We start from the raw sequence: 14,141 nt of genomic DNA on the forward strand, positions 1-14,141 counted from the left end.
ATGTTGTCTAGAAGCTATATTGATGTTAAAGAGTAACTAATGGGTTTAAAATGCCTGTTAATCTAGAAATATCAAATTAAACCACATTTTTAACGGTGTTTGAGGTACAGAACTACCTCTATCATGAAATTCATATTTCTCTAATGGTTTTGAAGGGCCGTATATAAAATACAATAAGAATTTAGAAATCCCCTTTAAGCGGAGATAAATAAGCCCATGAACATTTTTTACAATGATTTTATTTGTAACAAGTATTTTGCGCATAAACCCCCTTTTTCGGGTGTGATAAGACTTACCGGTCCGGCGCCGGCAAATCCAATCGAACGTCATTGTTTCGTTTTTACGCAGCTACGCGCATATCGATTGAGCGTCGTGAAAACAAAACATTGGCGTTCGATTCGCCAGACCGGAACCGTGCCGGAACAGGTGTGAAAGGCCCTTTACAGTGTACCAAAAACAAAATCTTATTAGCTCTTTTGCTAATTAAAGAGACACCTTTGATGTAGTTATAGCAGGGAGTTATTAGCTTAGTTTAATTTAATCAACTTGTGTATAGCGACCAAAGCCTGTCGTAAATATATTTCTACTGAGATGAATATAATCAATTGTGATAAATATAGTAACTTTTAATTCTTCCTATAATCTGGTATGTAAAGTATGTTGTATTATAGTTGAATATTCATGCTCAATAAATTAATATTCATTGACCCCAACAGAAGTATGCAATGGAAAATTTTTCTTCTATTGCCTGTACTGATGTAAACATAATTTACTGACAGTATGATATTGTGGTTCTAGGGTACTTTACTCAGTCTCCTTCGATTAGAATGTCCTCTAATGTGGAATCAGGCCCATAAGCAGGGGCGAATCTACAGAAAACTCTCATCACACACTACCACCTCAACCTTCAAAAACAAAACCCATCTCTGACAATACACATAATTTCTTATAATTACTGACAAATGTAAATGTGGGGGAATAACATGTGACTTGCAGCCTAACTGGGCTGAATTGCGCACAAGTGTGGATGGCACAACAACTTTCTTCTCCCCTAAAGGTTCCTTCGAGTTGAGTGCTGCCACTAAACAACGCCTATTTGTCTGTCCATAACACATGGCCTACGAGCATTCATTTTCCCTTAACATCGAATGTGGCCTGGCTTATAACTTTATTTTAGGTATAGATATTAAATAATATAATCTACAGTGTTGTGTTTAAAGGCAATTTTTGTTAAATTCACGTACCACCACAGGGATACTAAAAAAAAATCTAAATATTTTTTTTTATTACGCAAAAATAATAGAGATTACAAAATAAATGAATTATATTATTTGAACCATTTTTTAAATTTGTAGGCAGTTATTAAATTAATATGATAATCTACTATTTGTTGTGTCTATAACAATTTGTGTTAAATGCACTAAGAATACAATGATCTTAATATATTTTTTATACTACTACTATAATACAAAAATAATAGGGATACAAAAAGAATAGGGATTCATAAAGTAAATGAATTATATTATTTTAACAATTTTTTTAAATTGTAATGTACTGTATATTAAATGTATAATAATGATAATCTATAGTGTTGACATATGTCTACAACAATTTGTGTTAATGCACAACAAGAATACAGTACTACTGTATGATCTAAATAATTGTGTTTAAATTATACAAAAATAATAGGGATTCACAACTAAATGAATTATATTATTTGAACCATAAATAATTAATTTTGCCACATGTTAATTTAAATGTAAATAAATTTAGTTGAATGGTTTCACTTTTGAGAATGGGGAACATTCCCCAGTATATTAATAAACAAAGAAAACAAAATGAAAGTGCCATGATGTGGTAATTCCATATTTAGTAATAGTTTGAACATGTTTGGTCATCACTACCATATAAGGCATCTTTTTTTCCCATAGAGTTGAAATAGTCGATACATGAAATTCAATCTCTTGTTTATAAATAATTCTTTATAAACAAAGTAGACGTGGAAAGTCTAGGGACGTTAATAAACTCTAGAAGACTTTTGAAATTTATGTGAAATGTTCAAATTTAATAGTTAATGTCAAATTGCATGTTAATATTAGTAACATACAATGTTGATATTTAAAATATTTTCTTTTTTTTTATCGTTTTTCTTTTCTCTATTTCTCGAAAAAATAATTACAGGACAATGTACAAGCAGGGAAGAGTTAATTAATTTCACTCTTCCCTGGTACAAACAAGACAACTTGAGTGTAAAAGTGAGGTGATCAAGAGGGGAAAACGGCTCATGTTTCTTTTAGAAAACAAGATCAAAGAAATGCTCACTTAATATACAGTACAACATGCAGGACACACGCAAACTTGTTCTACTGTACATAGTGCGGGTGCAGCCATATTTAATGTTGTGTTTCTATGGTGGATCTCATTTTGAGCTGCAAGTGTGATTTTTAAATTAAATTAAACATGAAGTCAGTTACAATCAATTTATAAATCACATAATAAATAATGACTGTAGTGATGTCACACAGTAAATAATGACTCAAATGATATCACACAGTAAATAATGACTCTGGTGACATCACACTGTAAATAATGACTCGAATGGCGTAATACAGTACTGTAATAAATAATCTTCTGGCGACATCACAGAGTAAATAATGACTCTGGTGACATCACACAGTAAATAATGACTCGAATGACATCACACAGTAAATAATGACTCAAATGACATCATACAGTACTGTAAATAATCTTCTGGTGACATCACACAGTAAATAATTAATCTGGTGACATCACACAATACAGTTAATGAATTTTAGTAACTAAATGTTAAAATCTACTCTCTCCTACAATGAGTAATGCAATTATCCGTACTTCCAATTAGATACAGGGGTAACTAAAGCTCTGTCTACACTATTAAACTGTATGTGACAAAAAAATGTGATGTGCCCATATGGACATGCTGATGTAATTTAACTACCATATTTAGGCATATCACTACCATATTTTGGGCACATCACTAGTTTAGACTAGTAGACATAAAATGAGTGGATTGTAATTAATCTAAAATAAAATGAATAGGTTTCCCACATCTTACTGATCACAGAATAAAAGGTAGCTCATTGTATTAAGTATTTTTCATGCCAATGATTGTATCTATAAACAAAGTAAAGTAAAGATACTGTGCATATGTCTATCCTGAACAACTATTTTTTACTACCTATTTCTAGCTATACTTACATGCGTATGCATTGAGTGCCTACTTGTGCAATTGTGTTGAATATCTGCTTCGTCTAAAAACATGATTTGAAATAATCTACGAATCTCTACGAATGAAACCAGTGGAGACATGCACAATACACACGCACAACACACCATGCTGACAACAACATGGAAATAATTTACTTGTACTGCAACACCAGTGAGAGCTGGCTGGTCGAATAACACGTGGTAGAAGTTGGACATGTACATGCAACAACATCTCGATGGATCATGCGTTGAGCTGATTAATGCGTTTCACAGATCTTGCCGACCTCGATTACGACCCCCTCACACTCAGGTTATAAACAGTAATTGGTGTGATTCACTACTCGGGATAAACTAATGTAAAAAATCTTTTTCTGTAGGTTAGCATTAAACCGTACAGTCAATACACAGCTTACAAGTGCTCAAACAACTTAAAGATTAGCTGTGTTTGTGTAGCCTACGTAGAGTTAATTAAACCAGAGGTGTGTCTGTACAGATGAACAAAGCTTAACACACAAAGACTGTAGGCTAGCTTTCCTATTAACTCTGCAGTTACCAATGATGAAAAGTCTTGAGTGATAAAACCTTAGCCCTAGGCTGGCAGAATTCCACATAGGAATTGGTTCAAGGGACCTTCTCATATTTTTGGTTACCATTTGCAGCAAACAAAGGCTTTTCTAGAACACTACACTATTTCAACTTTTATAGTAACCAACTAGACACGTGCTTATACAGCAAATGTCTTAAATTGAAATATTTAATGATGTCATTGTAAAATGATGATTCAAATAATGTACAGTACAAAGAAGTTATTAAATGTTTTGACTATATTACGGTATGTTAATGTTTAAAATTGTATGTAATGGTTTAATTATACTCAATTTTGTTTTAAATAAATTCTCCATGAATACATTAGGCTACAGAAATACTTGTCATTCATTCACCCACACACATTTAGCATTTCAATAAAAATAAATAAAATAACACTACCAAACAAACTGTATTCTCCTAAGTACTGTAAATAATAATGAGTTCAAATCTAAAGACTAATTTTGATATTGTTGATATTAATATATTGCAATGTACCTAATTCAAATAAATAACAACACTTTTTTTAAATACTCTAGCCTTTATCTTAATTCTAACTGCTTTACCCATTTATTCAGTTTACTCATGACGGCAATAATATGCCCATAGACGCGACTATAAATTATAAAACATCTGATAAAACTATTTAATATTGCATCACGTATGCATATAACTAAAGGTTTATTACCAACCAATGGAAATAAATACATGTACTTTGATACTTTTGACAAAAATATATTGTACTGTATTTTAATACATCGTAGAACATTGGGTGAATGTCTAAAAAATCAAATTGAAATAAATAATAATATACAAAAATTAAATTACAGGCAATTTTGAATAATTGCAAATAATTTTTATAAATGACTCGAACCTTCAAGAATGGTAATATTTATTGATAATTCATAAATAAATTGACTAACACGTCTTCGTCATCAAACTCAGTATCGTCTGCTCGATTCAATCTTCTCGCTTGATCCCAAGTATGCCGTAAATGGCCCTAAAGTGTTTTCATGTAAATTGAAAATATTGATCATGAAAATTTGCTCAAGGCCTAGCGCGTTCATAAGGGAGTTGAGGATACAACAGCAAATCAGGCAGTGGCGATGATGACGATGAATGCAGGCCTAGAAATTTAAGGAAGAGTTATTCTGATCTATGATTGCAGAGTTAATTGGCCAATCAATTAAATAATTTGCATAAGGTATAACTAGCGCATATATATTGATCTCCACTGATTCATTCTACCTCTGGACGTGTAACTTGTTTATTTTAGGACTGTATTTCAAAACATTGTGATAACTTTTTGACAGTTTCTGCCCCATTAGTTACTGCTCTATGTTTATACAGCACCATTCTATAATAACCCACTCAATGAGATAAAAAATGGATGAATGAAATCCATTTTGAGTAGCATTAGCGATGACGTGACGTTAACGTGCAGTGTATTGCGCAATAAAACTTCATTTTAAATATGCAAGAATATCAAGCATTGTGCACAAAACAGATAGATAACTTCTCTTTAAAAAAATAAAACAAGTTTGAAGTGTCATAACTCCAAGATGGAACACTAATAAGAATTCATGGTTTTGATTTGAATATTCTCAACATGTCTTCCGTCTTCTTGATACTATGTTTTTCATTTTGTAGTTTTGAATGTATAAATCTCAGATCTAGGTGACTTGTGAAAAATAAGCAGCCTTTTTTACAGTATCATCCATTTTACTTTTAGGGTAATGTTATTGTAAAGTGTAACGATTTGGCAGAGATATAGGAAGCTTTCGATTTGCGTCAACATAGGTAGGACCTACTACAACTTACTGTATCAATTTTCAAAGTAACAATCAAGCGAGACAACATGACCAAAATATTTGCATGCAAAATTTATGATGAATTTAACTAGACGTAGGTTGTCAGTCAAAAGCTCCCTAACAAATTGAACTGATATAGCTAAGGATTTTGGCCATATGACGGCTATTCCAGCAAAACATTTTCAGGAAATAAGAAATTTTGGTACAGATCAAGGAAATTTGTTTTTGGGAGAGTTTAGAGACACTTCTATTAAGGAACACATTTTTTTTTTCAAACTAGTTTGACTAAAAAAAATGGATATGCCCAATGGTAGTGATGCCTAAATATAGTAGTGATATGACAGCATCATGTCCATATGTGCACATCACATTTTCACATAAAGTTTGATAGTGACAAAGCTTAAACCTATACTATTGAAACAAACTTACCATGTATGAGGATGTTGGAATCCTTGTTAATTTCATAAAGTCTGATGGCCTCCTCAAGTTCTTCTTGCGATGAGATGGTGCAAGGATCCCCTAAAAGAAGAACATATGAATACCATGATAAGAATCAAATTTATATCCTTTGTAGAAAAGTTCCTTGGTTTTCAATTTGGAAGATAATTTTTAACTTTGTAGGCTTACCAATCTCCAACTACTTATCGGGAAGACTTTGTCAAGAGTTTGTGTGATAATCATCACCGACAATTAAGTCTCTCGGACGTGGGCAGGAATGTTCGACATAAAAATAACCTCTCTTCTAATCACTAATAAAATAATTTGAACTAATAACTAATGCACTGTAGTATAAAGTAGCTAGTATACCCATCGTTCTGGAGAGACTATCATTGCTACTGTACAAATATACTTAAAATTATAAATTTGTAGTTAAACATTTTGCATGCATCAATAGGGTATCAACATGACCAGGTTTTTAGACTGTTTTTATATATTAAGGCAAATAGCCATTAAAGATGTACTGTATTGTCCCCCTGAAAGAATAATTCTTACAAAAAAATTTGTTGAATATTCCATTTTAATGTAACGTAATAGTTATCCACTTTGACCAAAAATTGGGTCTAAAAAAAGTGTATTTACCTGAAAAAAATGTAATTTAAAGCAAAAAATGGTCAAATTGGCTGCCAGCCAATGGATTTTTGGTTAAATTTAACCATTTATTTTGTCATTTTACAAGTGAAAACATAATTTTTTTTCGTTTTTTTTTCTACGGATGTGATTAACTTTATATTAACTACATAATAAGGTATTCAAAGTCTGATTTAATTAATCTTCATTTTTCATGTTTTTGGGGGACAATACATCTTTAAGCAAATTCATTCACTCATTCAATTTCGCTTACAAGACAACATACACAAAATGCCCACGATTATTACAAGTCTTTGGGAGTGGAGCTTTAATTTGTCAAATGACATATGACAGAACTTGAACCTACAGTAGGACCCTTGGATTGGTAGCCAAGCATCATAACCACCAATCCACAACAATGTATTACTGTACATTTGAAAACATGGAGCAAGTATCAATTCTACTGGAAAGCTTTAGACCACATTTGAAAACCTGGGGCAGGTATAAGTTGTACTGGAAAGCTTTAGACCACATTTGAAAACCTGGGGCAGGTAGATTTATACGCTGACATTCAACGTCCTTCATAACCTTGTCTCGTTTGCATCAAGCAAAACTATTAAAGTGTAATTTGAAAAATATTATTAATGCATTGTAATATAATGCATAATAATGTATTTTACATACAGTACTTGCAATGTGCATTTTGTGAGACATGCAAGTGTAATGTTATCAAATCACGCATTCGTGTACGCGTATGCAATGTTAATTCATTTCTAATATTAGCTAGTAGAATTCATTATACGTACCTCATAAAGAAATCACAGAGCAATTAATTAAAGTTGTTGGAAGGAAGTGCTCTGGATGTCTGATTTAATTATTGAATTTATTTAAATCAATATTTTATGGAAGTAGAGGTATTTATGATCCAAATGTAATTTGTCAACAGCAAAGCTGGGACCTCTTAAATAATTGTGTTAAAATATATTTACCCAAAAGAAATTTCTGAATTAAAATAGGTGTGTCCCAAAGGAGTCTTACAGAATCAGTTGCCCTATAGTCCTACAGTAATTCAACAAAAACTTTATTTAAGGTAACTTTAAAAAATGGCCAGTCCCGATGAGCAAACAGGTAAATTAAAAAAACAGCAACATTACTTTTACAACAATAATGTTTTGGATAAATGGAATACAACAGTTGACTTTGATAGAGACATATTTGATCATTTCGTCTATGGACACCATGTTTCGCCCACTAATAAATTGAGAGGGCAACCAAATCTCGGACACTGGTAAACAAAAACCAAATTAAAACTGCAATGCCTGCGGAGGTCCCAAAGTTGTGATGTCCCAAAGGAGGGTTTTCTATAGTTTAAAGTATTATCACAGTACAACAATGGTTAATTGACTGCAGCTATGGCTAGTACCAATTACTAAATCAAAGCTTGTATCAATGTACTATTAATATTATATATAGTACAGTTGGTCACCAGACCTATTGATACAGTGATAATCATCACGCAAAGTGTATGGAGATTATATAATATCCACGCTTGCCGATATCTTATTACTATACACAAATCTTACACGCGTAACTCAATCCTCTTATTATATTATAATCTTTCAAAACGATACCGCCATTCAAGATATTCACTTTCTTAAATCAATTTAATAAAACTATATTATAATATTGTGGGAGATTTTATTGGTTATTAAATTATTACCCAACAACTCTAGCAGTAGCTGTAGCAGATGATTTTTGTCACAATGGGCATTTTAAAATAGAGGGTACCCAGCATGTTGTGGTATATTTTGGGTTATTGGGGTGGATCGCGATACACAGCAGATGCTCACAAAACTATAGACTCTTCCAATACTAGACTCTGCAAAATCGGAAATTCTACGCAAACTAACTTTTCCTGAGGTTCAAAAGGATCAAAACTCTACCATGGCATCTCTCTTTTTCCGAAACGCATTATTATTATTATACAATATACCACATACAGTATACAGGCTGAGGTTGCCTTTCTCATGCCACAGATCACAATGTAAATCAAGAAATCTTACTAAGAAAGCCTACTGACTTTCAATAAAATTTATATTATTAAAATATTATCGATGACAAATATAAATTCGTAAGTAATTCTCGAGTGGGACGAGGACCCATAACCACCTTCAGATCACTACCAGGAAAAATTTCATTAAAAAATTTTGTTTAGCAAAATTGCTAATCAAACTGATTGTTGAGTCGAGAAACATAGTTTTGTATTACATTTTTTGCTACACAATTTGGGAAATGTGTAGCAATAAGGTTGTTTTGTATAGCTTTTTGCTATGCTACACTGGGGAAATTATTCCCTGACTACCTGACGTTCATACCTCTAGACCACCTAGCTTGCGTTGACGCTTAGGTGCGTCGGGCAGTTGAGAAATTGGTCAGGTGTTTTGCCCTACTCGGACGTATTTGTACTTTAAATACTAAAATACATTGAGAACACAAATTCACAAATAATTTTGGCTGAAATATTAAAATTTGTATTTTTCTTAATTTCTGCAGTTTTTTTTGTTATTAGGCAATCCTGGATTTTATTATAATATTTTTGATTATAAACAAACACAAAATATTTGAAATCGAAAGTTACAAATTATTGTAAATTAAATAAATTGTAATGATTGCTTTCATAAAACTTTATTAATAAAAGTTTTAAAACACAATCAATAAACTCAATCAATAAATTTTTTATTTACAGTAATAATGCGACATGCTACAAAATTCTAAAATTAATTTATTCGTTTTTCATATTTTAGTCATGCTGCAAAGTTAACCTTTGACATTTGATATGCTTCACTGGACATTGCAGTTTCTGCATCATTACCAGTGGGTGATTAGTGATGGAGCATTACTTACAGTAGGCTTATGTTCTCAGCAAACCTGGAATATTTAATTTAGAATGCAAATCAAATTTGTTAAGATAAAAAAAAAGAAGAGAATATTAATAGCAAGTACTGTAGCAAAACATCTTGTATTTCTGGGTAGTGGTAGATTGCGTTATAGTATTTAAGTGATTTGCCTATTGGCTATTGGCTCAATTAAGTAAGGCCCTCTAGGCTCGTCTACTATTAACGAACACCTTAAGGCGCGCTGTAATTTGCATATTTCAATTACTATTTTTTAGAATAGAAATTATGAATTCATTCATTCAATAAACTTGATGTAAACGTTGTTGTAATAAGTATAAATTGAGAATAAATTTTATTAATATCAGTTATAAAAAATGTAGTCACCACTGTTCCATAAAAATTATTTTAAAAATGTTTTAAAAGAAAATAATGTGAAAAATATTCTTAAATAATATAATAATTATCTTAATCTTCCTTGCCTTTATTATAATCTTGAGGTAAAGCAGATGGTATACTTTCGACCATATATGGTAGAATAAATATGAATATGTGATTTTATTATTCTCCCTCTTCAATAGAAATTTGCATATAAAGGGAAAGAGTTAAAGATGTATTGTCCCCCTGAAAAAATTATTCTGAACACAATTCAAAGTATGATTTAATTAATCTTCACTTTTCATGTTCTTTTTCAATACATCTTTAAATTAGTGAACTTGCACACATTATAGCTTTTAAATTATAAGACCTCTAGTGGTTTATATAATCTCTGTGGTATAGAGTCATAAACTACAGACCTTAAACTAGGCCAAAGAAATTGTTGAAATTACGGTGCAGTACAGTTTATAAATTATAGTATATTGTTAATGACATTGATAGCAATGTAATTTTTCCTCCCTTAAACTAATAATGGAACATGCTCATATGCTCAGAAGGTACAGTAATTTAGGCAAAGTTGTCCAACAGTAAGTAATGGGTGCAACCACAAGCTAGAGGATTCAGGATGCAGCCAGTTTGAGATGTGATTGTGTTGGCATCTCTAATTATAATTATATAATAACTCTATGGGTATTTATAAAATTACCTTCATCATCCAGCCACTTCATGGTAAAGATAGCATCCTCATGAAAGTTGCAGATGTCTCTCATGTCGGAGCAGAAATTTTCATATTGGATGTCCGGGTCAACATCAACGCACAGAATGTCTCTGAAAATGACAACATAAAGTTTGATTTAAAACAATAATTTTTTTAAATAAACAAAATATTGAGAGAGAAAGTGAAAATTACCAAAGATATTTGTCCATCAAACATAAAAAATAAAAGTGAATTTTTGATTGTTGTAATTTTAATAAAGTTGGAGAAACACGGAGGAAATGTTCTCAAAATAAATAAAAAATAAACAGTATTCAACTTCAGAAAAAGTGGCTAACATTCTTTTCTTTAGTATTCTTTGAAATATGGTTTTTATTAAGTAAATACTTTTTTTTATCAAATCTTTGACATATTCATTCACTGTTTGTAAACAAATTTATATCAAAGTTATATTATTAATATTATATTGTAACAATAATAATATAACTATTTGATAATAATTAGTTGTAATTATATTACTGTTATTTTAATGAACATAAAATATAAACAAATTGTATGTTGATATGTAATTCTTGTTTGGAAAGAGAGAAATTAAACAAGATTGCTAATTAAAAAAAAACAAATGATGCATATTTTAATTTATTGGTATTTTGTGTACTGTACAGTACATCTGTTCTAAATTTGATAAATGCTAAATCTGGATCAAAGCAATCAGTATGTTCATACTGAAATATTTTACATCTCCACTTGAGGTCATTTATGACTTATTCAGGGAAAACTTTAATATTTAAAAAAAAGAAATTCAATATTAAAAGGTTAAATAAAAAAGAAAAAATAATTGTCTGAATGATGTACAACTGTATCTTTAGATGTTAAAACCAGTTGTATGATGCATTCCTTACATTAAATCAATTCCAATTAGCTAAAGTCTACAATCATTGATAAAGATGTCTGCCAATGAAATCAATTTTTTTTAAAGTAAAAGTGCTGCACAATAGAACAAGGAATCACCTTTAACCAGTACCACATATTTGCCTAATATTCACACCCCATACCCAGGGGAATAACACCCAATACCCAGGGGAATAACACCCCATCACCAGGGGAATACCCCTGTATATCACTATTCAATATATTCACACCCATTACCCGAGCAATATTTTTATACCATTCCAGCATTATGATATGTATCATCTACAACACATTTTTTTTTATTGTTCAACATAAATTGAACAATTGTTTGTGGCAAATGATTGTTTAATAGCAAAATTTTGATTATGTTCTGTAGCGTATTCTAAGGTGATTTAGTGCAAAAAATACTACTTATGTCGACAAATAATACAATATTACTTTCCTGATTATAGCACAAATATGCAATATAAATATTATTGTTAGTGAATTTCAAATCTTGACGAGCTATTGTAAATTCATGAAAATACAAAGCGTATCCATTATAATCTGAGAAGCGCCAAGACGATCGTACCTTACAGAATCGGCAATTAGCACATCGTATTAATAATCAAAAAATAAAATTAAAACGAAAAAGTGATATATTGAGCAGACGCTTTGATGGATTTAGCAGAAGAAAAATGAATAGAAATAGATCGAATAAGAGATATAATTGATGATGGCTTTTCCCCGAAGAATTAAATATATTGGCAATAGACTATTAAGAATGTGTTACCATGTAGCATGTTCGTTATTTGATACGTGAAGTTGACGTCTTGTATGCTATTGACAAGCGGTACTTTTACTATGCAATAAAAAAAATTGTTAATGAATCCACAAAGAGCTTCAAATGTTGATGTCCTCGTCAGGAAATTGCGAGAATCCTTTGCTTGGTATTTTGTAGGAGACAAATCCTGTGAGAACTCTTGATATCAATTATTCAACATAAGACAATGTTCCTTATGAGGTAAATGTTGTGAGATATTCGTAATGTCAAAATTAAATCAATAACGAGATAAATGTTGTGAGAACCCTTTGCTTGAAATTCTACAAGACGTACACATGACTGTGAGTGAGAACTCTTAATTTGTTATCGATATTCAACTTAAGATACATGCTAAGAACTCTAGACAATGTCTCACAAAGAGTACATGTTGCAAGTATCTCCCTGATCAATAATCAACATGAGATAATATTGTGAGATCCCTTAATTAACATTCTGCATAAGATATCAACATAAGGTACATGTTAAGAACGCTAGACAATGTCCCACATAATATTACATGTTTTGTTTGTTTTGTTTGTTTGTTTGTTTTATCTTTATACTGGGTGACCTCTTCAGTCAAAGACTGATCTCCCAGAGGGCCCAGTTGGTGATCAGTGGCTGTGATGTACTAATACACCGGGGTAACCCCCTACTCGTCTCGAAAGATGTACTAGGTTCTTTAAAGTGCACACGAGCAAGTTGTGTACACTGGACCTACGGTTTATAGTCCTTATCCGAGAAGACTCGTTCTACCACCAGAACCATGGAGTGAGTGAGCCTTGAACCCCTGCCGATGTTATGGCTACGTGATTACGGTTCCACTGTCTTAACCGCTCGGCCACTCACTCACTCTGTTACAAGTATCTTCCTGATCAATAATCAACGTGAAATAAATGTTGTGAGATCCCTTACTATTCTGCATGATACAATGCTGTGAGACCGCTTGATATCAATGGGATAAATAACAGCAAACCTATTGATACATTCACATTAATATGTTTATCAGTAGTCGGTAATCACCATCAGATAATGGGCACCGTGCCGTATGCATCGTATAGGCGATTAGACTAAAAGCTGTATAACGACAGTGGCAAACTCGACCCACGCTACACGAACACTATCTATATGAATCTACCGCATAGCGACGTCCTTTGGGAAAAAGAAAGAACTTCGTTTTCAAAGGCAATGAATTGTGACTAATAACAGAGTGTTGCTTTGAAATGAAACCTTACTAGTTGTAATTCAGCGATCAACTAAAGCGTGTTACAATGATGTTGGAATTTTACTACGAATCTGTATGAGCAGTAGTAAGAGATATAAAGGAAACAAATCTGCGCATTAATGTAGATTTATCTGTCATTAATTTTAGGACATTCAGAATGGAACACACTACCCCAAGAGTCAACATCAACATCACAACATCACCTACAGATATATCCTATTCAAGAATTGTTGACATAAATAAATCTGATATTATTATTTTTTTTAAAGGGGAAAAACAAAAATGGGAAAAGAAAAATATTTAAAACATAAACAATTTAAGAAATTAGAAAGCGAGGTTGCATAAATGTAAACCACCAATGTGTGACAAAACTCAAATGACTGTGAATGAAGAATTATTACAAGAAGAATTTTGCAAGAAAAATATATTTTCCGATAAAAATAAAACAATACACTACTGAGTGTGCTCAATCAAGGATTTTCATCTTTAAAAAGCGACTTTTAAAACT

At 31.7% G+C, this 14,141-nt stretch overlaps 1 protein-coding gene across 2 annotated transcripts in view; it reads right to left on the reverse strand.

Moving 5' to 3' along the window:
* Positions 1-14,141, reverse strand: part of LOC140045142 (protein kinase C iota type-like) — a 62,363-nt gene that overhangs the window by 26,431 nt on the left and 21,791 nt on the right. For both annotated transcript variants that reach the window (XM_072089905.1, XM_072089906.1), the window contains 2 exons: positions 10,689-10,810; positions 6,072-6,161 (listed from right to left, as the gene is read on the reverse strand). In XM_072089905.1, coding sequence (XP_071946006.1) covers positions 6,072-6,161; positions 10,689-10,810 — 212 coding nt within the window. The remainder of the gene's footprint in view (positions 1-6,071; positions 6,162-10,688; positions 10,811-14,141) is intronic.

The sequence above is a fragment of the Antedon mediterranea genome, chromosome 3 (assembly GCF_964355755.1).
Source record: "Antedon mediterranea chromosome 3, ecAntMedi1.1, whole genome shotgun sequence".
Lineage (NCBI taxonomy): Eukaryota > Metazoa > Echinodermata > Crinoidea > Comatulida > Antedonidae > Antedon > Antedon mediterranea.